We start from the raw sequence: 25,168 nt of genomic DNA on the forward strand, positions 1-25,168 counted from the left end.
TTCTCGGAAGATATCCAATAATACAGAAAAATATATTTGCACAAGGCTTTTAGCTGCAGCATTATCTGAAATTGCAAAATACTGGAAACAACCTAAATACCCAAAGATAGGAGAACGTTCGAATTCACTGTGAACCACAACAAATGGAGTACTATGAATGGTTTAAAAATAAGGAAAATTTCTACCAACATGGAATGATATTCAGAATACACTATTAAATGAAATAAATTCCAAAAGAGTATACTTAGTTTGCTACTTTTTGTGAGAGAAAGAAAACACTCATGTATCTGCAATTTTTTTTTTTTTTTACAAGAAAGAAACAAGGATAGATCAAAATAATTGGTTGTTTATAGAGGATGGGTAGGAATGAGAAGGGGTGAGGTAGTAACATGTCTTGGTATGGTTTTAACTTTTGGAACTGTGTGTGTGTGTGTGTGTGAGAGTCACTCAGTCGTGCCCGATTCTTTGCGATCCCATGGGCTGTAGCCAACCAGGCTCCCCTGTCCATGGGATTTCCCAGGCAAGAATACCGGAGTGGGTAGCCATTCGCTTCTCCAGGGGATCTTCCCAATCCAGGGATCAAACCTGGGTCTCCTGCATTGGTAGGCGGATTCTTTACTATCTGAGCTACCAGGGAAGCCCATACTCACGTTTTATATACTAAAAAAAGTAAAATAAAATCAGCAAGGATAAGGCGGAAAAAATTTTAAATGGAAATCAAACAAAAACAAATGAAGCAGACTGTATGTCAAGTAAGTGTGTTAAAAGAGGGAAGGAAAGGGAAGGAAAAGGAAGGAAAACTAACACAAACAATTTTTTAACATAATACTTTATATTTTGTGAGTATACAGACAAAAAAAACACCATTAAAAATATTAAGCTCTAGTTATAAGCAGTTCTCTTTGCAATGGTGTGGGTCAGCAGTTCAGAACTACCTTCTCTGATTATGGCATGGAGCAAACAAGTACATGTGTTGAGGATAATGGGAACCAGATTCTCACTGTTAGAGAAGGTGATTACAAATGCAGAAAGGCACAAGACGAGACCTGCAGTGCCGAACTGGAGTTAAAGGTATCAAAATGAACTCATGGTTACACAAACACACAAATATAAACACACTTATATATACACACACATTCACATTTTCATGTTTCTTAATTCCTATTTGCTGAGAGATCTTAGGTTATAAACATTATTCCCCACTAAAAGGAATGATGGCTATTTGGAGAAATAGCTGAGCAGGCTGAGTACAAGATGAGCCGGGAGCACCTTGCCATGCCAGAAAGTAAGGGCTCCAACAACAATAGGGACATGTCAAAATTATGGCCTAAGAAGGTCTCTACTAGCCAAATCTAGGACAACTTGATCTTCAAAATAAACAGCAACAGGATGTCAAAAAATAAAATAAAAACCTGAGTTCATGTTAATAAAATAAATGAATAAACAAGTGAGTGAGAAAGAAAAGCGCGTCCCCATATATACTTAGAAGAAATAAGTTAGAAAATCAACATCCTGCAACCATCCTAGTAACAACTGATTCAATCAAGAATCATCAGTGGATGCTAAATTACTAGATTAATGTTTGATGAGGAATAAGACAATTATACATAAAATCTCAAGGCATCTCCTACAAATTAGTTATTAAAAACAAAGGGAAAAAAGTAACTTTACAACAAAGAACCTTGCAAATATCACCTTAATAAAATAAATATTACCAAAATGAGACAAACCAACTTCATATACCTCTTGATATAATGCCCTGAGAAGACACATTGCTTCTGCAGTGTTCCTATCAAAATCTTGCACGACTTGAATCTAATCATAAAGAAACAACAGAAAAACTCAAATTGAAGTATACTCTACAGAAATACTCAGACGCGAAAGACAAAGAAAGGATAAGGAACTGTTAGAGACTGAAGGAGACTGAAAGAGTTATCACAACAAAATGAAACACATGATCGTGGGTGAGATGTAGGGGAGATGGGTGGGGCAACACAATTGGGAAACAGCTATGAAGGACATTATATAAAGGACATTATTGAGACAACTGGAGAAATCTGAGAATGGAATGTGCTTTCAATACTACTACTAGATCAGTTATTAAATGTCCTAATTTTAACCAATATCCCATGCTTAATGAAAAGAAAGTCCTTGTTCTTGAGAGGGGGAATAAAGCATTTATGGATGAAGAACATTAGGTCTGCAAATTATTCAGTGATGGGAGTGGGGGGTGATATATAGACAGAAGGTACACATGTAACATAAAGGGGCAAAATGTTACTAACTCATGAATAGGTAAAGAGTACAAGGGGGTTCTTTGTATTATCCTTAATAATGTTCCTTTAAGTGTGAAAGTATATCAAAAGAAAAAAGGTTTTGAGATTTTTAAATTTTTATTCTTTACTTCCTATTAAAAACATACTTTTTGAAATTACTATAACACAAAGGAAAAGGTTAAATTACCATTGTACAGAGCCAAATAGTACTATAAACCTGGCAGTAACTTCCCTTTATTAATGGATGACAAACTAATCCAGTAAAAATATTATAATAGATTAATTGCAGTAGTCCAGATGACCTTACAACTATGTTTCTTTTACATATCCAAACTCTGGCTCCCAATTTCCCAAGCAGAGCCAAACCTAAAGGCTTATCTACTCTCTCTGCCGACTCTGGTAATAGCAACAGTATTTTGCTCTGCTTATCAAGGAAGGTAAATCTGAGTTTAAACTTTTACTCAAAAATAGTACTGCAAAATTTCAGTTTCAGTGATTTAACTCTTGGGATGATTACTAATAAAATCATCTCTGAAAAGGCAAAGCGTGTTTTTGCCCTAAAAACTGCATTTAAAAATATTTCATTAAAAATAAACACCAAATTGGGATTCCCTGGTGATCCAGTGGTTAAGACTCTGCACTTCCAATGCAGGAGACACAGGTTCCATCCCTGGCCAGGGAACTAAGATCCCACATGCTGCACAGCATGGCCAAATAATTTTAATTAATTAAATAAAAATAAACACCAAATTAAGCATGGCAGACTAATTTCTCTCTTATCTCCTCTCCACCCCATTTCACTAAAATGACAATAAAAAATTAAATTGATAGTGATTCACAAAGAGAACATGTGAGACAAGCAAACTTCAACATGCTTTTGGCAGTCAGGAAGAAGTCGAAGGAGCAGTAACAATCTTTGTAGCATGAAGAAAGCTACAGCCCAAGTGCCAGCAAAGAAGAATGCGGACAGGTGGCAGTTCTGGGCTTAGGGACACAGGGCACAGCAGACAGCAAAGTAAGGGTGGCACTAAAAACGAGGGGTCCAAGGGCTGCAAGGAACAATGAACTCATGAACTTACTACTTCCTCGTGTCAGAACATCAGCGGCCAGGTGTACAGCTCCCAGAGGGAATACTGAAAAAACGGTGCTAAAAAAATAAATATCCATACAGACATTTTGACCGTCTGCCTCCAATGAAGAAGGTGGCCTGTCCTCAACTTTACGGTGAAGCCCAATGTATACAAGCCTCACAGAGCTTTTTAGTGCCCCACCCTTACATGAAAAAATAGACAGATAAAATAAGATCCTGTGAAGGAAACTTCTAATTGAAAGAATCATTTTGAAAAGAAAAAGAGGAACCCAGAGACAAGAGAAACAATGCAGACAGCACAGAAAAGCCTCAGAACAAACTCTAAAACCCAGGAGTAACAAGAGAAGACACTGCAAAACAATAGCAATAGGATGCATGAAAAAACAATGGTCAGAAAAAGGAGAAAAAGCTCTTGAAAACAAGAAATATTATTATCAAAATTCAATAGAAGGGTAGAAGGAAAAATAAAAACAAGGAAATATCTCAGGAGCTAGAACCAAAAGGCAAAGAAATAAAAAGATAAGAAAATTACAGGTTCTACCCATGGTGCTCAACATTCAATTAATAGGAGATGTACAAAGAAAAATGTACAAACTAGGAGATTTAAGTATGGGAAGATGAGTGTACTCTCAAATGCACAGATTGAAAAGTCCCTTGAGAACCCATCACAAGAAAAGAAAAACTAAGCCATGCCAAGACATATCACTCTGAAATTCCGGAACACCAAGGATAAAAGGAATATCCTAAAAGCTTCCAGGAGAAAGAATAAAAGGCTATATATGAAGAAACAGTCATCAAAAAGGCATCACGTTTCTTAAAAAAAACACTGAAAGCCTAAAAACAAAAGAACACTGCTTTCAAAATTCTAAGAGAGGGACTTCCCTGGCGGTCCAGAGGTTAAGACTGTGCTTTCAATGGGAGGGGTGTGGGTTTGATCCCCAGTAGGGGAACTAAGATCCCACAAGCTGTGCTGCGTCACCAAAAAAAAAAAAAAAATTCTAAGAGAAAAATCTTTTCTAACTAACAGTCTACAGTCAACCAAGCAGTCAAATATAAAGGTAGAATAAAGGTGTCAGACTTGGATGGGATCAAAAATGTGGCTCCCCTGAGAAGGGACCTAGATGATGTACTCCAGCACAATGGTCTAATAAACCAAGGAAGAGAAAGACCTGGGATCCAGGGAATGGGAGATCTAATACAAGAGGACAGCAAGGGAATCACAGGATAAAAACTGTCCAGTTGGCCTAGAGAACAGTCAGCTCAGATGGGAGCGAGGACACTCTAGGAAGGAGAGTCTCAGGAAAAATACTACTAAGAGCTTATGTGTTTAAATGCTTGGAAAATAATATTCATAGACATTTGACAAATATATAGGTTATATTTGGGAGAAAATGTAAAGAAAGTAAAGTAAGCAATTAAAAAAAAAGCAATTACTAACTAAAGGAAAAATAAAATGCAAGAAAAAAAAGTAATCACAATATTAATAAAAATTTGTGGTCTGGTCATATTGAGAAATGGAGAGGGGGCAGAGGAAAGGGTAATGCAAATACTAATGTCCTCATTTACCACCACAATATGTCAAGAGATGCTACCTAAAATGGATAAATTGAAAAACAACAATGTATTACTTAGAAGTATGTGGGTAAACATGAGAAAGAAAGCTAACAGAGCGGAAAGTGGTTGTCTGTGGACAGTAGGACTGAGGATGGAGGGCAGGGAGACTGCTGTTCTATTTTAAACCTTCTGATACTATACTGTATGACGTAACTGTATAATGTACTACTTTTCGAAAACACTAATCTTTAAAAGGTAAACTGATATAACAATCATATCAATTCATGAAGTTGCCTAAACCACTTTTTTCACCTTAAAAAATGCCTATCACCTATTGCATGAAATAAAAATTACAAAAGCTGTTAGTCATTTGGGGCCAGGCACCTACTGAACTCCCTGTATACCACAAGGCTAATTTCCAGAGCTAATGGTATGTGTCCTCTACTAGAGAATGTAATTTCAAAGCTGGCCAAAATTTATCATCTATATGTTAACAGAGCCAGATACCTACAGAGCCAGAAGAGAGGGCATCTGGTCCTGCTGATTTCCTACACAGAGGCAAATTCTCATCCGTTAGACTGGTCCCCTCACTCGCTCAAGCATTTTCCTCTATTTTGAAATGGATTTCTGAAATCAGTCCTCAAAAGCAATAGAAAACAACATATGGAAATAATGTATGTGAAACTACATATGCTCAATTGTAATGTACTGCTGCTGCTGCTGCTGCTAAGTCGCTTCAGTCGTGTCCGACTCTGTGCGATCCCATAGACGGCAGCCCATCGGGCTCCTCCGTCCCTGGGATTCTCCAGGCAAGAATACTGGAGTGGGTTGCCATTTCCTTCTCCAGTGCATGAAAGGGAAAAGTGAAAGTGAAGTCGCTCAGTCGTGTCCGACTCTTAGCGACCCCATGGACTGTGGCCTACCAGGCTCCTCCATCCATGGGATTTTCCAGGCAAGAGTACTGGAGTGGGGTGCCATTGCCTTCTCCATGTAATGTACTAAACATCTTTTATTATTCATTCTATCACAGACTCAGACTTGTTCAAACCCACTTTGGTAAAAAAAAAAAAAAAAAAAGACACCTATGAAGCTATTATGCTTTTATCTGTTTTACAGTCTTCAGCTAAATGCTGGAACTGTGCCCCTACCTACAAATCAGAGGAAAGGGTAGTGGAGAGAAGGGTTATAACTACTCAAATCAAAGCAGATCACTAAATCAGAGTCAAAATGGCCACTTCTGCCTTTGGAAGACCAGGCACAAATAACCACAGAAAAATTATCAGGAGCTTATATTGTTTCAAAAATAACTCTCCTTATGAAGCTGATTATACAGAGTACGAACACAAAAGCCATGAATCACTTAAGAAAAATTCTGGCATCCAATATTTCCATTTATTTAATATAGCAAGATCTGATGCAATTCCACACTTTGCCAACAACCTGAGTAGGCAAATCCACGGTTAAATAGTAAAAGGATTTTCAAAAGAAATGAATCAAGTCATAACTGTAAACACCACACAACTATTATTTCGAAACAAAAGCAAGTGTATGCAAGACAAGAAAAGATGCCCACACATTATTTTATAGGAAGCACTCCCTCATATAAATCAATAAAACATTTAAGACATTAAGGGACATCATTATCAAAGACTTTACTCAGAGAGCAGGTTTAATATCTATGTTGTACAATCCTTTTTCTAGCTTTTTGTGGTTATACAGTACAGGTTAGCACTAAAGTACAAATCTGGGGGTGGGGGTATGAAATTACCACAGTTGCATTTACTGGTGTGCTGGGAAACTATCCTTTTAAAAAATCAATGGGACTATTTATGAAGAAATGGAAAGAAAAAAACATAAACTGGGCATATACTTATACTCTGCTTAAAGGGCTAGATACCCAGTATTACAGAAAATAGGCACCTGTAAACTCCATTAGCTGTTCTAATTATCTGATGCAAAGCAAGAACTGGAATTTTTTTTTTTTTTTTACAACCAATAGGTACATTAAAAAAAAATCTGACCCACATTTTCCCAAAACTCTATATTAATCATTCAAAGGAAAAAAGTCTCAAAAAATATTTTTTAAATAAGGTTCTAAAAAGACTACACACTAACAAAACACTTGAAATAACTGAAATGAAGTTAAATTAAATTGGAATTAAATTAAATTAGAATTAAATTCTCACAGCATGAATGTTGAGCTCTGGCAGCTACCTCATACACGTAAGGTGAAGCTTGAGTCTGTTGTTGCAAACAGTCTCTCCAATGCCAAAAGAGCACAGAATTAACACTCAAAATAATTCAGATGGAAACTAGAGTTAATCTCAGTTTTACTGTGTGACACTAAAATTTAAAAACCACTTAATCAATAATATAAATGTCAGCCCCAGACTAAGGTAAATAGAAGTTCTTAAAAAAAAAAAAAATTAGAGTATTTTTCAACATTTATATATCCATTATCCCAGGGAAACATTCTGTCACCAAAAAAAAAAAAATTTGCTGCCTAGAAATTTCAGCATGATCTTCACAAACTCTGACCAAAACAAAGGAGGAATGGACAATGATCTATTATCTAAAAAGGAAAACCTGAGCATGGTCAGTAAGAACTAAGATTTAAAGAAGTTGAATTAACAAGTGTACTATCTCACAATCGGTTAAATTAAACCTGCAGGAACATGACAGTTAATCAGCAGCCTGCTCTGTCTGGTGATGAGGCAGTTCAAGAACAGTCCATGAAATTAGCGTCTTCAGGACAGGTCAAGGATAAACAAGCAAGTAGATTTCTAAAGGCTGCCTTAAACCCAGCTAGAACAAAGAAAAAATATCAGGAAAGAACATCTACTCAAAATGGAAAACAGCCCACTGATAGAGTTATTCAATCCTAAAGCAGAGTATAAAGTCTCCAGATAAAATCCAGTTGATTATAATATCTTTTCAAAGACACAAGCTGGTTCATATTCAAAATAAACTCTCAATTTCCTAGTCAAAAGGGTCTTAGAAAATTTAATTAGCTAGTGGTGATTAATGGTGAAGCATTTAGCTAACACAAATACTAAAGACAACCAAAAACTTCACTTTTCAATGCGCAGGTTTTGTTTCAACAAAAGTTTTCAAAATGTGAAGTTGCCTTCTTAAGCTTACCTGTATATTATATATCTGTAAAGAGCAAACATATACCTGTTTTTCATTATGCCTTAAGAAGGGGGGGGCAGAATCTTGTTTTAAGCACTGCGGTCTAAAGACTGTAAGTAACTTCTACAAGAAATACAATTGGAAAATCTTAAAATATAACGAAATGGACTCAACAAAGGATACTGCCTAAAAGCAAAGATTCAAATAACCCCTGAGCTACCAGCAGCAAAAGCAAAATCCTCTATCTTAAGAATTCTCTCCCTCCCCCACCCCATAACAAACAACCTCCAAAAAGAATCTCCTCCAGCAGAAACAAAATGAACAAATGGGAGGGGGCCACGTTTATAAAATGACAAAGAGCTCACTGCATTTTATCCACAGCTATGGTGAGAAGGCTGGTTCATGATATCTGAACTAAAGTAAAGCTCATTTCAACCTACAAACAAATTCAATCTGAACCAAAATTTAGACATTCAAAAACAGTGTTCTTCCAACTATATTTATTAACAACCTTTTCCCACCTTGCTGGCATTTTAATCAATAAACAGAGGGAGGAAGGGCTAATTAAACATAGAAATTTAAAGTAAATTATTTCCAAAATGTAGAATTTAAAATACACTTTCACATCAAAAATCTTCAGAGAAATTATTTCAAGTATGTCTCCAAACACTTATAATCCTTTAAATTATCAAGCAGTAAGTGACTAGATGACAAAATAAAGACCCTGCTTTTAAAAAGGCAAGCCAAAAGTATGGTTTGAATGGTATCTGAATTTAAGCTCTGGGCTATCTCTAATATCCCCAAGCATCTTGAGCAACTCTGTTAATCTTTGTCTCAGTTTCACAATCTGTGAAACAGGAAAAACTACAAGGATGGGTAGTTAATTCAATTAGTCAGGATTAAATGCTGGCCAACTGCTTTGAAGTTCCTTTATGTTGTTCTCAGCTCTCCTCCTACTCAGTAAAACTAGTAGATGAGAAAACATCTGGAATTACTATATACACTAACATCTGCAGACTCACAGCAGTTAAAAGATGACCTCTGTTTACAAGTTTCTAAGCCAAAGATCATTCAACAACTCAGAAAGATTTCAAGATACAATTGCAATAAACAATTTTTAGGTAAATTTCCTTTCATTGTGAAAGATACCTTCTCTTACCTACATTCTCAAAACAGACTATTAGAAATCAGAGGGCATCTTGAGAGGTCTTGGGGCGAAACAATTCTAGGTAAGATTAACAAGCTATTGCTGTTGCTAATGGTATTCTCAGCATTCTAAGCTGTCAATCAAGGTAAGCTTCATCACAAATAAACCCTCCAAGAAGTACCAGCCCCTGCTGAGAATCTAAGTACTTCCTTCTAAGCCATCTGTCCAGGAAAGCTCTACTGAAACACCTAGAATGCAGTGGCTCTTGTGTTTAAAGGAGCTATGAATAAACATAAAACACTAAAATACGTTAACAATATATAGTTCCCACTTCAAACACTGATAAGCTACTATCCAAGTCTACTTGGATGCTTAGGTTGAACACAAAACCCACGGTCTAGACAAAATCAAAGGACACTAGTATTTTCTTTCAAAGAAGGAAAATATCTAATATAGCTCAAGAAGGGGGAAAAAACTGCAAAAGAAAAAAAAAAAACACAGGTTAGGGGAAATGCCCTTGTAAATTACTCCCCAATGGAAGAGGGACTCAATTAAATTTTAAAACAGGAATTTAAATTACTCAATGAGCTACAAACTAAGTTACTCACTGTTCTGCTCACTGAGTGACAAACACTAGAAAAACATAAATATTTCCAAATTAAGTTAAAGGATTCAAAATTAATCTATCATATTCCAGTAAAGAAGGAAATCGCTTAAATTTCAAAGTGGAAAAAGTAGGATGTTATAAGAGCCTAAGGCTAATGCTGTAAAAGCAAAGAATGATGAGAATGAGCTATTTTGAGAATAAATGAATAACAAGAAACTGAAACAAACAGTTCAAATTCACCCCTCAATCCCATCCTTTCCCCTGCTTAGGCCATGAAGGATATTCTTTGTATACTACAACAATACTATTTGGAGAATAACTTCGGATCCATGTGTCAAAACTTCTTCACAACAGCAAAATGTTAGGCTCAGTCCCTAGACTGCAGCCTCTTCAAATGAACACATGGAGCACATTCTAAATCCCAGCTTCTTCACATCTACTACCAATTATTCAGAGACTTTGGAAATAAGCTTAGGCTGCTTTCAACTTCTAGGGGCTGGGATTCCAGGTGGGATACTGCCAGAAAAACTAGAAAGACAACTGTGTTTGACTTAAGCTTACAAATCTTATCAAAAAAGTTAAAATTCTTCAGAAAAGTGTATGAAGTTTAAATATTAATCTTCAAAAGTATCACAGGCCCACTGATTTTTAACTGTCCCATCCACATTTACTACTAAAATGTCACACCTGCCCACCTACAAACACAGAATGTCAAAAGAATACAAATTCATCATGGTAACAAGACTGCAGATAGTCAGTTCCTCACAATTCAAAGTTTACTTTACAGACTAAAAGCCAGGAGTGGGGACTGGTGAAAGCATTCTGGAGAGAAGTTCACTTACTATGCTTTCCATTTATTTTAAACATCAAGTTTAAGGACATTCCAGCCACCATCAAAAGGAAGAAAGTTCCTTCATTCATTAAGCAAATATTTACTGAGCGTCTCATTACATGCTAGGCACTTAATTTCATACAGGGTTACTACTAGAGAGCAGTAAATGCATTTGACCTTACAATGAACAAATGACTGATCCTAGCTAGAAAATTTAGTCTACTGGGTATACAAGAGTCTTCTTTGGATGTAGGTTATGAGAGAAATCTAGTACAAAATAACCCATCACCCCATCAAGGTGATCTCATTTTTAGCTCAAGCTTTATCACAAATGACAAGTTTATTATCACTGAGACAGAATCAATAATCAGAACTCTATCCAACTAAATGTATCTTCAAAAAAGGATTAATCTCCAATAACCATCCCAAACTGCCAAATATTTACTTAATCTACACTTACTTTTCTTAGGTAATGTGAGGGCAAGTGTGCACTAGAAACTATAAGAGGACTTCTCAACTCTTTAAAGAGTTAATCAGGGAAAAATTTTTCATGCCTATGCTATTAAAATATCTACAATTTAACTGGCTATTTAACCCAAACCCTTAAAGTCTTTGGCTCACCTTAGTTATGAAAACAGTTGTGTTTAGGGCATCTTTTTAACCAATCTGTTTTTTCTCCCCAGTATTTTGCCACTGGTTCAACACTTTTACCCACACACACACAAATGAAATCCCCAAGTCTCCAGCTTCTGAAAATAACATCTGGTATGTGCTCTTAACGAAAACTTTGAAAGAATGACCTCGTTTTTATTTAAAACGTTTTCATTTAAAAACGAGAACGAATTTAGCAAAATTAGACAAAAATCAACTTCTACCTTATTAGGAGATTACTATTTTCAACACTTACCTTAAGCCACAACATGGATTTAACTTCTAATCAGTTAGTTTCCTGTCTCTCCCCAACTAGATTAGACTGCAACTTTTTGAGAGCAAAGGACTGACTACTGGACTCCATCATCCCAGCTTATATATTATAAATTCTGTAAATCTCCACGCAGACATAAATGTTGCTAGTTTTAAGACCTTAAGGAATTCTTTAATATTTGAAAGCTATTTTGATAAGAGCAGGTGTCCTTAACTGTTACGATTGTTGTATACAAGTGGGTTCTCAGAGTGTGATCCTGAGCCCCTGAAGGTTTCCAAAATCCTTCAAGGGTACATGAGGTCAAACTATTTTCATAAATAATACTGATGTTACTTTTATCCTCTACCCTTATTCTCTCACAAGCATGCAGTGGAGTTTTCCAGAGGCTATCCAATGTGTGATATCTCAAGAGGCCGAAGGCAAAGGCAGATGTAAAAATCCAGCTGTCTTCTATTAAGCCAAACAACAAAGACAGTTACAAAAATTAAAATGCCAATCTTCTCACCAAATTTTTGTTTTGAAAATTTACATAAATTACTATTTGTTAACAGGTAATGGATTTATTATTATTAATTGTAAAGGATATAATAAATATATAGTATTTCTATATATAAATAAATATAATTTTCAGTACAACAACTATCAGTAGCTATGAGCCATACAAACAAAGGCTCTTTGGGTTCTCGATAATTTTAAGAGGGTAAAAGAGGCCTGAAAATAAAAAGTTTGAGAACCACTGTGGTACACAATTACATAACATATACAATAATATGTACTAAGGGCTTTCCACAGATAAGAAGCTCAAGTTAATTCCGAAGTATAATTACTTCTTACACCCCCTAATCTTGTTGAGTAATAGATCTCCTTGGAAAGCATAATTCAGCATAAAGCCAGTCTGTCCTAGCCCCTATTTAAGGGGCTTTAGATACTTAAGTATTCAGAGCCCTTTTTATAAAGATGTTCTGACCTATAAAACCACCTATTACTTGAATAGTGTTTGGAGTCTCTCAAAGTTTGCACAAAAATTACCTTGTGCATCCTAACAACAACCTGTGAAGTAAATGTGAAGTATTACCCATTTTAAACAAATGATACCATAAGACTTATGCTCAAAGGAAACAGAACTACTTTCCAAGGATGTATTGCTACCTAGAAGAGCCTAGGATGTTGGTCTTTTGCAATCTGCTTGGCTGCCTTAAGGCTGTTTCACTGTGATGTAACTGCAAGCTCCCAAAGAAAACAGGGCAAGGGCATTACTTTTATTGTCCCAGTGCCAAGACAGGGATTTTCCCCTCCCTAAAAAGAACGTAATCAGACTCAACACTCAGTCACCGCATTATTCCACACACTGGCTACTCTTTTAGTGCCCTACCAAAAAGAAAAAGAAAGAATGAAAGGAAAGAAGAAATTCGAGAGTGTTGGAGAATAAATACTAGAATATATAACCCTCCAAGATGATGAATTAGCCAAAGACTCATAGTTAATAATCGTTTAATCACTGAAACAACAGGCAGGCAAGAACAAGATCAAGCTCAATATAAAAATATGAGATTATATCAATGAGTGGATGCCAATAGGTTAGTGGGAGGCCCGCATGAAATGGGTTCAATTCACAGAACTTGAACAGAAGCAAAAAAATCCACATAAAGTTGCGAAACTAGCTTTATTGGTTCTACAAATGAAAGCACATGACTAAAATCACCCTCCCAAAGCAATGTCAGAGACAAACTTTGTTGCAAGATGCAAAGATGCCATCCTAACCCTTGGACAGAAATAACCCCTCCCTTAGAGCTAGCCATACTAGTTTGTTCTTTGTATCAGCACAAGCCTCTAAGTTATGTTCCATTTTAACTTAAGTTCCTCAAGAGATGTTCCATCTTCTGCACCTCTTTCCCACAGTCAAGTGGATGCCCTGACTGACAAAGGCAAGGCTGACTCACAACAGGATATCTGTCACTTGCATAAACTCTTTTCCTTTTTCTAGATGCATGTGCCCAGTGAGGCCATTTTAAAATTTGATGTGAGTTTACCTAGAAAAAGCCATAAGGGAGCTGTCTGCTTTGTATCCCTGTAGTTGACCACAGATAAAGTAATTTCATCATTCCTCATGAGGTATGCTTTTCCTAGTGTTTACTTTGGTCATTTCTTCCTCCAAATCTCTTGGAAAAAAAAAAAAAAAGAAGAAGAAGAAAGAAACAACTTGCCACAATCGCAGCACCACAGCTACAACTATAGCTAATGCAACATCAACTAATTTATAAAGCAATTTGACACACCTTATTTGTTGTATCATACTCAACATTCACTGTGGAAGAAACATTCCTAGGTAAGTTTCCTGCACCCTCATAAAAGAACTGCAATACTGCACTGCAAAATCAATTAACCGGTTATAATCTTTATGGGCTTCGTGCAGAAAAAGACAATCTGACTTTACAAAGGCAAGCAAAGCATCAAACCTCTCAGAGCTCAAGGAAGCCACAGTTATCTCGACTCCTTATCCCAGGGTACACTTTTCTTTGTGGCTGTTGCCTGTATTTTTCTCCAAGGACATAATAATCACCATTTAAGAAGTAACCTGTCAAAAGTGTTAAGGCGTTCTCTAAACTATCTTCCTAGCTCCGGCCCATAATGAGAAACGCCACACAGCTAAACCGTACCACTGCTCTTTTCTTCTCTTTATTTCTTCAAATGAACTTAAGATCTTTGAAATGCACAATTTACATTCTACACTCCAACCCAAGCTGCCACCGATCATCTCAAAGCTAATAAACAAAGACTCTATCGGCTGCACCAGGGCCCTACCAGGAAGTAATCAAAGCAGTGTGGCCGGTGCGATCCTAAGTCGCTCGAGCAGACAATAAGAGGGCACTGGGGCTTCCAAGGGGCCCGGCAGGAGGAGTTAAGATGCTTAAGCAATGCAAAAGCATTACATAAACCTAATAACTGTCCTCCAGCACATGGACTCGGAAACCCCAAAGCAGTTTCAACCCACCAAGAAGACCTGAAAGCCAACGCGAACCGCCCCTCCAAAGCAGCTGCTCCATCAGCCTTCTGAGCTTTTTTAGCCCGCAGCCTGTTTTCAAACTTCCCCCTCCCGGGCTGATGAAAGCCTCTGACCTCGGTCTCCCGAGTTCTGAGCACCTCTCGGGGTGGCGGCTCCCGCCCACCGGGCGTGGATCGGGTCGCTGGAGCATAGGGGGAAGCGAAAGGAAGCGGGGCCGGAGCAGGTATCGAAGGGCCCCAGCGTGCCCAGCAGCCCAGACAAAGCTGCCCCCAAGAGCGGCGCTTTTCCCGTCCGGTCAAGGAAGGGGACACAACTCGGGCCCCGCCACACGTGCGGCCGCCTTGTGGGGGCCAGACACCCACTCCCGTAGCCCCCCGACCCCGCGACACGGGCCAGCACAGCCCCGGGGCACTGCTGCGCGGCGCGGGGGCGCGAGCCGCAGGCCAGGGTTCCGGCTCGCCGCCGTCCCCACGCGCTCGTGGCCCCCGCGGGCTCGCATCGCTCGCGGGCCTCTCCTTCGCCGGCCGGACCGTCGGGCCACGGGAAACAAAGGAGCCGCCGCCGCCACTCCGCCCGCCGCCGCTCCGCACGCCTCACCGCGTACCCCTCCCCAGCCACGGGGCCCGGCTCGCCCGCACCGCTTCCCGAGTCCGCGCGTCCGCCGCCCGCGGCCCCTAGACGGCAGGCCCGGCGGAGCCGGGGCCTCGGGTGCCCTGCAGGGCCGCCTGGGGCCGCACTCACCGCTGCAGCACCAGGACGACGGGGAGCCGTTGGGGAACTTGGCTGAGTCCGGAGCGATGCAGACGCTGGCGCTCAGGTGCGGACACTCCATGGCCACCAGGAGAGCTGCGAGGAGGACTGAGGCTCCCGGACCCGGCGAGGCGGGGGCGGAGGAACTCCAAAGACTCCGTCTGGGGTCGCTCCTCGCCGGGTGCTCGGCCGACGGCGGCTGCGTCCCGAGCCCTTGCGTCAAAGAAAGCAAAAAGCTTCCGGGCGCCGGGTTTTCTCGCCCGCCGTCTCCAGATGTCCGGCTCCGGAAAACGTGGTGCTCCGGGATCCGGGTTCTGCCGCCACCCCTAGGTTGGGGGCTTCCGTCTTCCCAGGCCGGCCCCGCCCCGCCCCTGGGCAGGCCCCGCCTCCAGGCCCGGCCCCGCCCCCGTCTTCTCCTGCTGGGTGGGGTCCGCGCGCTCGCCGGCGGCTGGCCCAGAGTCAGACTGCGCTCGGAAGTGACTTTCCCAACTCCGCTGCCCAGAGCAGCTGCGGCTTCCCCCGACCCCGAGAAGGGTGGGGCGCCAAGCCGGGGCGCGCCGGGCCGGTCCGCTGCTTTTACCCCGGCCTGGGAGAGCGCTCGCAGTCAGAAAACACTGATCCTGAGTAATGAGATGGTCTGACTACACTGGGGTAGAAAATCTGGTCACGTAAAAAAGAGTGAAGAATAAAAACCGCACGGGCAGACAGAGAGCCCCCATTTTACACACTGTGGCTCAGACTCAGAGAGGTTAAAGGCCTGGCCCCCAGCGGCCCAGCGGGCTGCATGGGTCCCAGAGCGGTACTGGTTTAGTGGTCTGCTCCCTGCGGCAGGTATCATACTGACCAGGTTCTAGTTCTGGACTAGGTTCTGGACATGTGGCCTTAGCCAGCCACTTAGGTGCGAGATGGCAGGGGCGATCGTGAACCTGGGTTCAAACCCTGTCACTATGAATCACTGTTGGCATTACCTCGAGCATACGATCGGACATTCAGACCTCAACGTCCAGTTTAAGTTTAGGCGACATAGCTGTAAACCTAGGTTTGCTGAGCGGGCGGTCCCGGTGATCAGGTGATAAAAAGGGAAGGGATCTAACGTTTGTTAAACACCCACTGTTGTCTCCTAGCCAGGCACTTAACACACAATACTTCATTTCAACCGCGCACCTCCCCGCCAGCTGCTGTTACCATCCTCCCTTTTTACCGCAGGGGAAACCGAGCCTTTAATTAGTTAATCCGCGCGGGGATTGGATCCCCGCCTCTCTGACCTCTCAGTCCAAAAAAGAGCATAGGGCAAGCCTCAAGAGGCCGCTAGGGCAAGCGCTACACCCAAGCGAGCCTGCGACCTCTCCGGGGAACGGCCTTGAGGGCGTCCGGGGCTGTTAGAAACGTTGCCTCAAAGTTGGGGCTCCTTGTAAAACCCGGCGAAGGAGCAACAGGCCAGGAGGCTGGGAGGGGGGAGGTTGATGTGGCAATCCTGCGGGCTGGGAGAGAGGAGGAAGGAGGGTCAGGAAATGATTAACCGGGCCGGACCGGGTAGAGGTTAGAGCAGGGCACCTCCCCGTAGTCAGTCCTGGAGCAGTCGAGGGATGCCCTCAGTCATCTCTCACGCCCCGCCATCCCCTGCACCACCCGCCGCCACTCTGCTTCTGCCGCGCGCTCCTCTGCCTAGGTGGACACTCACCTGCAGCATCTCTGCGGACACTTTCCCCCTCCTCCCCCACCCCATATCCCCCTAGTATTTCCGACTCCTCAGTCAACGCTCTTTGGTTGCTTCCCAAGTTTTACTTGACTGCTTTAGAGCAAGCCATTTGGAGGTTTTATGACAGTGACAGAGTTGTGGAAATTGCAGCTGCTCAAATCCTAGCTCAGTTGCCTACTTGATGATCAACTTTATGGTCATGACCAAGTATCTCTAGTCCTCCCAAGCCTTTTTTTTTTACATCCGTAAAACTGGGAAGATAATACTTATCTCACAAAAAGGATGTGAGAAGTCATGAGAATTGCCACCCCCATAGTGCTGCTGCTGCTAAGTCGCTTCAGTCGTGTCCGACTCTGTGCGACCCCATAGACGGCAGCCCACCAGGCTCCCCCACCCCTGGGATTCTCCAGGCAAGAACACTGGAGTGGGTTGCCATTCCCTTCCCCAGTGCATGAAGGTGAAAAGTGAAAGTGAAGTTGCTCAGTCATGTCCGACTCTTAGCGACCCCATGAACTGCAGCCTACCAGGCTCCTCTGTCCATGGGATTTTCCAGGCAAGAGTACTGGAGTGGGGTGCCATTGCCTTCTCCCATAGTAGGTAGTCAATAATTTATAACTTTCCAATGCTGCAAATAATGCTTGAATAAAAGTGGCTAAACCAACAACGAAATTAAAAGTTTTTACACTAAAAATGTTTTAAAATTATAGCTTTTTTAAAAATGGCAGCAGGTGAGAGGATAATTCCTAAGAAGGGGGAGGATAAACAATAAATGTGACCTCAGCTCAGGCTGTCCCAATCCTCTCCTCCTATCAACCGATTCTTATTCAAGGACTGGTTGGATCAAGCTCTATCTCCCTCTGGACACCTACCCCCATTTATCATTCATGCCCTCTCATTTAACCCTGAAACATGCCCTGAACTCACACTGGTCTTTCATCTAGCATGTAATGTTTCCTTTTTAACCCTCACGAAGACTCAGTTTCCTTGTCATCTAGAGCTCAGCTTAAACATCATTTCCTCAAGGGGGCCTTTCCTGACCCTGCCCCACATCCTGGTTCCCTCCAGGTGTGCAATGCCCTTGTCTGCCCCCATATTCCTCCTTTTAAAACACTCTTCAGGCGTGTATTTATTTAATGTCTGTCTTCCCCTTGAAGGTCCATAAGGGTAGCAAACAAGTCCGTCTGGTTTCCTGCTGTACTCCTAGGAGTGGAACATGGAGGGTATCCAATACGAGAGAGTTAGATCATGAATGAGTGATCGATTAGCAATGTCTACCATGGGCAGATGGTTAGGAAGTGGCCCAGTATATGCCAAGTAATTGTCCTGCTTAACCTCTCAATCTCTAAATTTCCCTTCAGCTTTGAGTTTATGATTTTAACAATATCAAGAATGTGAATATACCTTGTAAGGTGCAAACTGGGGGGGAGGGGGTGGGGGGCGGGGAGGAAAAGTTTTATTAGTCTTCACTCTTTAACTAGAATAGAAGTCTCTCCAAGCAGGGGTCCTAACTTAATCAAACCTGACTGCTATGGACCACAGAGGGCTAACTATGACTATCACGCAGTTCAGAAAAGCTGGGCAAAATCAAAAGGCCTTCCTGGGATGTTTCCTTGGTTTACCTAAAACTTTACTGTGGCTCTGAAAGTTTCCACACTGTTAAAAAAAAATTTTTTTTTTTTAAATCCTCGTGGTAAGTAAATGTGTCAAAAGGGGGAAGACCATGGGGCATACTGGGGAATCTGCCTTTTTAGTCCCTCGTTTCTTCAGCTTCGTTTATTACAATGTTCTCTTTTTGATTCTTGGCCTGCATCCCTCTGGCGCTAGGGAACTCTGACTTACAGGAGGGTGAGCCCGGTGGTGCGGAGCCAGCCTCCATCACCGGTGCCCAGAACACGCAGCCTCCGGGAGTCCCCGCGGGGGCGGTCGGGAGGAAGGGTTAGGAATAGGAGGAGAGGACGGCTCTTGCCAGCAGAGGCGGGCGAGTTTTAGAAGTCTGCATTTTTCAGAGGAGAGGAATGAACAATTTCAACTGTATTATCAAATGTCGTTCTTTTAGAGGGGATATCTGTATTAAAGGGAGGAGGGAGAAGGGGCTGAGCCTGGAGCAGGAAGGGGACGGCTGGGGAGGGGGATATACGTTGCCGAGGGAACCACGATCAGGACCCTTCTCAAGCTTGTCAAGACCATCCTCATCTAACTTTTAGACTCCAGGCTTCTGGCAGAATCGGTGGTCCCGAAGCAAGGATAACAAGCTGACCGGGCCCTGGGGAAGATGTCTTATTGAAAACACCGAGAGAGCTTGGTTAATGATTTACTTTAGAGATTTTCCTAGGAGCAAAATCTCCTTAGAAAACTCAGGAGGCGGCTTGGCGGGTATTGGGAACGAGGAGAAGAGGGTGAGGAGCAGCCGCTCAGGGACGCTTTTATCAGCTTGTTTAATTTTCCAAGAGGCACTTATCTGATACTTCCTTGCTTGTTTACTTGTTTATCTATTGTCAGTCTCCTCCAGGAGAACAGAGACCTTGCTAGTCCTGTTCAATGCCTGATTTCCAGCTCCTGGCAGGCAGGTCCTCAGTAACTATGTCTTGAATGATTAAATCAATGATGGGGCTGGGTGTGGGCTTCAGCCAGCTAGCCATCACTGGCTGTCATTCTCTCAGTACTTCTCATTTACCCCTTTCTATTATCTCCCTGCCCCAGATTCTTCAGTGACTCCCCATGTGTGGCAAGATAAAGTTGGAAACCCACTGCCCTCACAGTCACTTATCCCTTCTCTTTTGTTAAAGCTTAAAAAAAAAAAAAACTATTCCAGCAATATCTAAAACGTTGTTGTTGTTTAGTCACTAAGTCAGGTCCAACTCTTTGCGACCCCATGGACTGTAGCCCTCCAGGCTCCTCTGTCCCTGGGATTTCCCAGGCAAGAATACTGGAGTGGATTGCCATTTTCTTCTCCAGGGGATCTCCCCCTTTCCCCCTGCCCCAAATAGGGATCTTCCCTGAGTCTCTTGCATTGGCAGGCAGATTCTTCACCACTGAGCCACCAGGGAAGCCCCAATATCTAAAATAACTCCCTCATTACAGAAAATGTGCTTCCTCACACTTTGTGTCCTCCCCCACTTTCCCTTCTACTTGGCCAGCTGACTCCTCTCCCATGAAGCATGTAGCCTCCTCAGAGAAACCCTTCATCATTCACTCAAGACTAAGCCTTCCCTTCACACCATCACTCATTCCATTCCTGCAGCCTGCACGTGGTGCTGGATTTTTCTGTTTCTGTTTCAGTCTCCTTTGGGAGCAGATGCTTTTCTTTTCAATTGTGGATCCTAGGCAGCGAGTTCAGCAATTGAAGATATAAGAAAAAGATTATTGATTAAATGTTGGAAGTGCCCCTTTCAAGAGTGATTATATCAATCATTGTGTGTAATATTCCCCTAGGGATTCACTGAAAGGACTTCAACTCATTTTTCTGGTCCCAAGTAGATGCCAGATACTCTATCAAGTGATTTTCATTTTTTCTTAAATCCCTACAGCAAATATCTTAGATACAGGTATAATCTTTTCCTTTTTATTAATGAAAGACCTAAAGCTCAAAGAAGGTTTAAATAATTGCACAAGTACACACAATAAGTAACTGCTCTTTCATCAAAAGTGGTTTTCACCCCTCACACACATGGTCAGATAAATAATTTTGCAGTATTTTCTGGGGGAAGCTGAAGTTCCTAACAATAAAGAAGATTCTTAGGGACCATAGGACACAGAAAAGCCTCCTGAGTAACTAAAGAATTTATGTTCAGCACCTTTATCATAATCTTGTATAATCAACATCTAAATTTGTATTCCTTTTAATGCTTTTCCTCTTTGTCATTGAAATGTGAACTTCAAGGCAGTTTTATGAAGGAGATGAGGTTTTCTTGTTTAAAGACCCACTTTGCAGCTAAAGCACTGACCAACTATGCAATACCAAATGGCTCCAGCACCAAACAACTCTAATAAGTGAAGGAATCACTTCTCTCTGGGCCCCAGTCTCCCATTTGTAAAATCAGGGAGTTGAACCCCCTGGGCCTTGATGATCCCCAAGGCCCATTCTAGAGTGGACATCCATTGATCCTGCGATAGCTCATGGCCACCCAGTGACATTGGCAGAAGTAAGACTGTCCTTGTATCCTTCAGCTGCTGCTGCTGCTAAGTCGCTTCAGTCGTGTCCGACTCTGTGCAACCCCATAGACGACAGACCACCAGGCTCCCCCGTCCCTGGGATTCTCCAGGAAAGAACACTGGATTGGGTTGCCATTTCCTTCTCCAATGCACGAAAGTGAAAAGTGAAAGTGAAGTCGCTCAGTCGTGTCCGACTCTTAGCGACCCCATGGACTGAAGCCTGCCAGGCTCCTCCATCCATGGGATTTTCCAGACAAGAGGACTGGAGTGGGGTGCCATTGCCTTCTCCGGTATCCTTCAGCAGTGACTGCTAACTGCTGACCCTAAATCTTTTTTTTTTTTTTAATGGTTGACTCTTTTAAAAATTAATTATTTATTTATTTAGCTGTGCTGTGTCTTCATTGCTGCGCAAAGGCTTTCTCTAGTTGTGGTGAGTGGGGGCTACTCTCTAGTTGCAGTCTATGAGCTTCTCATTGCAGTAGCTTCTTCTCTTGGTCGGAGCACGGGTTCTAGAGCACATGGTCTTCAGCAGTTGCAGCTCTCAGGCTCTAGAGGGCAAGCTCAGTAGTTGTGGTGCATGGACTTAGTTGCCCCAGGGCATGTGGAAGCCTCTTGGACCAGGAATCAAACCTGTGTCCCCTGCATTGGCAGATGGATTCTTAGCCACTGGCCCACCAGGGAAGTTCCCCAAATCTGTTTTCTTTTCCTCCTAGGTTCAGAAAAGACATTTCTCATCTTCCTTTATAGCTGGGTGTAGTCATTTTTATTCAATAGACTGAGCAGAAATCACTGCCTGGCACTGTGGACAGCTGCCCATGACAAAAATACTTCAGTGTCGAGTTTTGCTTATCAACACGTGGAGGAAATATATTAGGTCGGGTCCAGGAAGAAATGTTGGGTCTTCTAGGCTTCAGAAGAAAGAAAGTCTGCTCTTTCTGTTTCTCTTCAACCATTTGTTCATTTACTCAACAGATATTGTCTGTACTCCTGCCACATGCCAGGCACTGAGAGTACAAAGACTCAGAGCTCTGAGCTATGTGGGGGCCTCCTCTGTTGACATCTCTTTGCCACTATCAAAGTGGAAAGATGGAAAGCGTAATATCACTCCTTTCCCCTTGCTTCTTCATTGACTGACTGGACATCAGATCCTTTGAATTTAAAAGTGCTGTCTAGACATGGAGTCTTAAGCCTTAAAATTGTGAAAATGACTTCACACTTAAAGGGCCTGGCTTGGTGCTTGGTGTACAGTAGACCCTCAATGAATGTCCATTTCCTTGAGACCTTGTCTAGTAGGGGGGTTGATGTGGGAGATGGAGGATGGTAGCCTTAAATCACTGACAGTTAGCCGAGAAGGGTAGATTTTTATCCTTTTTAAAGGAACCCAGGCCAGGTTATTCATTCAACAAATATCACTGATGCTCAAGACTCACAGAATATAAAACTGAAACAACACAAAGTCTCATCGTTAAAGGGACAAGGAAAGGAGCAAGAGAAACAGACAAGCAAAGAGGTAATTGCAACCCAGCATGATAAGTGCTATGACGGGAAGTACAGGATGTTGCCTAGCCACAAACAAGGGGCAACCCACCCAGGCGGGTGGGTGGGGGTGGGGGAAGCATCAGGCAAGACTTCCTGGAGGAAGTAACATATGACCTGAGCTGTGAAAGATACACAGACGTTAACCAGGTAGGGTGGGGGAGGGGGGACATAGCATCCCAGGCAGAGGTAACTGTACCTGCAAAGGTTCAGAGACTCAGAGAGAGTCTGAGACTGCCAGTCTGGCTGGAGAGTCATGGGCAAGGAGATAGAAAGCTGGGAGGTGAGGTCAGCAAGGAAGACAGAAAGATGGTAAAGGGCTACTGACTCTCTATAGCAGAGAACTGCTATGATAGAGAAATCTGGGTCCCCAGGATTCGGGAACCTGTGAGGGGTTGCACTCTACCAGGCCTTGGGAGAGGGTATAAGGGTGCCCAGATGCAGTGATAAGACAGAGGAAAGAAAGGAACCACTAACAATCTGTAAGATGTTCACCTGCATTAGACATCTGAGAAATGCAAATGAAAACCACAGCGCACATCTAGGTAGAGCCAAATAGGAGAGATTAGAATGCAGATGCAACTTCCCCCCGTTGTAAGTTGTAATCGGGACTTGATCCCTGACACTGTGTCCTCTGGGAGCCTAGAAACCCCTGGGAGGGAGAGGCTCACACTCTTTTAAGAAGTAGGATTTGGATGGAGAAAAGAATCCTAGACTTAGAGAACCTCTATCTCTGCCTAATCTAATCTGAACCTCTATCTGAACCTTGTCTAATCTGACAATTCAGCTATCTGGAGTCTCCAGCTAACCAGAAAATGAAATTCTCACATATCCAGATCATCGGTTTTCATAGTCCCAGGCCCTCCCATGAGGTGCCTGATGCACTGGAAAGAAGTATGGCTTTGGATCTGCTCAGGTTGGGGTCCTACTTCCACCACTGGCCTGCTGCATGACCTTGGACCAGCACCCTGACCTCTCTGGAGCCTCTATGAAATGGGAACAATAATACCTGCTCGCAAAATGGTGATTTTCCTGCTCTGTCTCCCTTAGCCAAATACTTAAAAAATTATATTCATTCATTTATTTATTTATCTGGCTGTGCTGTGTCTTAGTTGCAGCACATGGGATCTTCGATCTCCGTTGTGGCAGGTGGGATCTTTAGTTGCGGCACGTGGGATCTAGTTCCCTGACCAGGGATCGAACCCATGCCCCCTGCATTGAGAGCACAGAGTCTTAGCCACTGGACCACCAGGGAAATCCCTCCCTGAGCCAAATACTTAATCTTTGGAAACAGAGAGCAGGGGTCCATGTATCATAGTCAGAACCATTTTCTGAGGTCACCAATACCCATAATTTATGCATTTATGTAGTCACACGAAAGGTTATAAGCATATTTTATAAATCTGACATCTAGAAAGCTCTGCTGTGGTTGACCCAGTTATAAATTGGCAGCAACAGGAGAACAAAAAAAAAAGGTATTTCACCTTTTTTTCATCCAAAGAACAATGATGGAAAAGTAAGGAAAGGGCCTTAGAGCCCCCGTTCAGCCTTTCTCAGTTCCCTGTGTAGTGGCTGGTGCTTTCAGGCTGGAAATGGAGATCAGAAGCAACAAGGCTTCGTGGAAAACTACCCTGAGAGCCCTTAGGGCAGAATGATTAAGGAACTGGAAGGGCCAGAAGTTTCACAGAGGAGACTGGTCCTAGAGAGGTGACACATTTGTCCAGCAACAGAGAGTCTTCTGGGCAACTCCAGACACCAGAGTGCTCTTTGCTTGCCAGAGTCTGTAGAAAGCAAAGTTGAAAAAGAGATTTTTCATGCATCTCATTCGACTTTTCCTGTGTGGGTAGGATATGCAAGCTGATTCCAATGGAGAAAGAGATGACTATAGAGGCAGGCTTGGGCTTCTCAGGTGGTGCTAGCAGTAAAGAACCTGCCTGTCAATGAAGGAGACACAAGAGATGCAGGTTCGATCCCTGAGTCGGGAAGATCTCCTGGAGGAGGGCATGGCAACCCACTCCAATATTCTTGCCTGGAGAATCCCACGGATTGAGGAGCTTGGTGGGCTACAGTTCATGGGGTCGCACAGAGTCAGAGACAACTGAAGTGACTTAACACGCACACACGCACAGAGGCAGACTTGCTTCCCTCACACTCCCCAGACTGGTCCTAGGCTCTCACCTTCTACATGCATCGCTAATTCTGCCTGTGGTTGTCCATAATGGGTATTTTTATTGTTGACATCCTGATATTAACTTGGTTATAGTCATTTACCTCTTTTTCTTATCACTGAGTCAAAAAACCAATTATGGTGAATTGAATGCCCAGGCAATCGGGTTCTCAGTTTCATTGAGTTTTTACAGCACTTGAAAGACAACTTCATCTGTACTTCCTTAAACAAGACTTTCAAAGTCAGAAATGAGCCTGAATCTGTAATAGGCAGGGGGCACTTACTGTGCCTTGGTTG

At 42.4% G+C, this 25,168-nt stretch overlaps 1 protein-coding gene across 13 annotated transcripts in view; it reads right to left on the bottom strand.

The window, feature by feature from the left end:
- The window catches only part of USP3 (ubiquitin specific peptidase 3), a 156,623-nt gene that overhangs the window by 83,730 nt on the left and 47,725 nt on the right, over nucleotides 1-25,168 (bottom strand). For 4 of the 13 annotated variants that reach the window (XM_081507467.1, XM_081507466.1, XM_081507476.1 and 1 more), the window contains exon 1: nucleotides 15,309-15,547. The exons of 7 other annotated variants lie outside the window; for them this stretch is intronic. In XM_081507467.1, coding sequence (XP_081363593.1) covers nucleotides 15,309-15,399 — 91 coding nt within the window. In that variant the 5' untranslated portion in view covers nucleotides 15,400-15,547. Of the gene's footprint in view, nucleotides 1-15,171; nucleotides 15,548-25,168 lie in introns of those variants that run through there. 2 more of the 13 variants (XM_081507468.1, XM_081507475.1) reach the window with 1 other exon arrangement.

The sequence above is a fragment of the Giraffa tippelskirchi genome, chromosome 7 (genome assembly GCF_054371585.1).
Source record: "Giraffa tippelskirchi isolate mGirTip1 chromosome 7, T2T-mGirTip1v1.2.pri, whole genome shotgun sequence".
In the NCBI taxonomy this organism is placed as follows: Eukaryota; Metazoa; Chordata; class Mammalia; order Artiodactyla; family Giraffidae; genus Giraffa; species Giraffa tippelskirchi.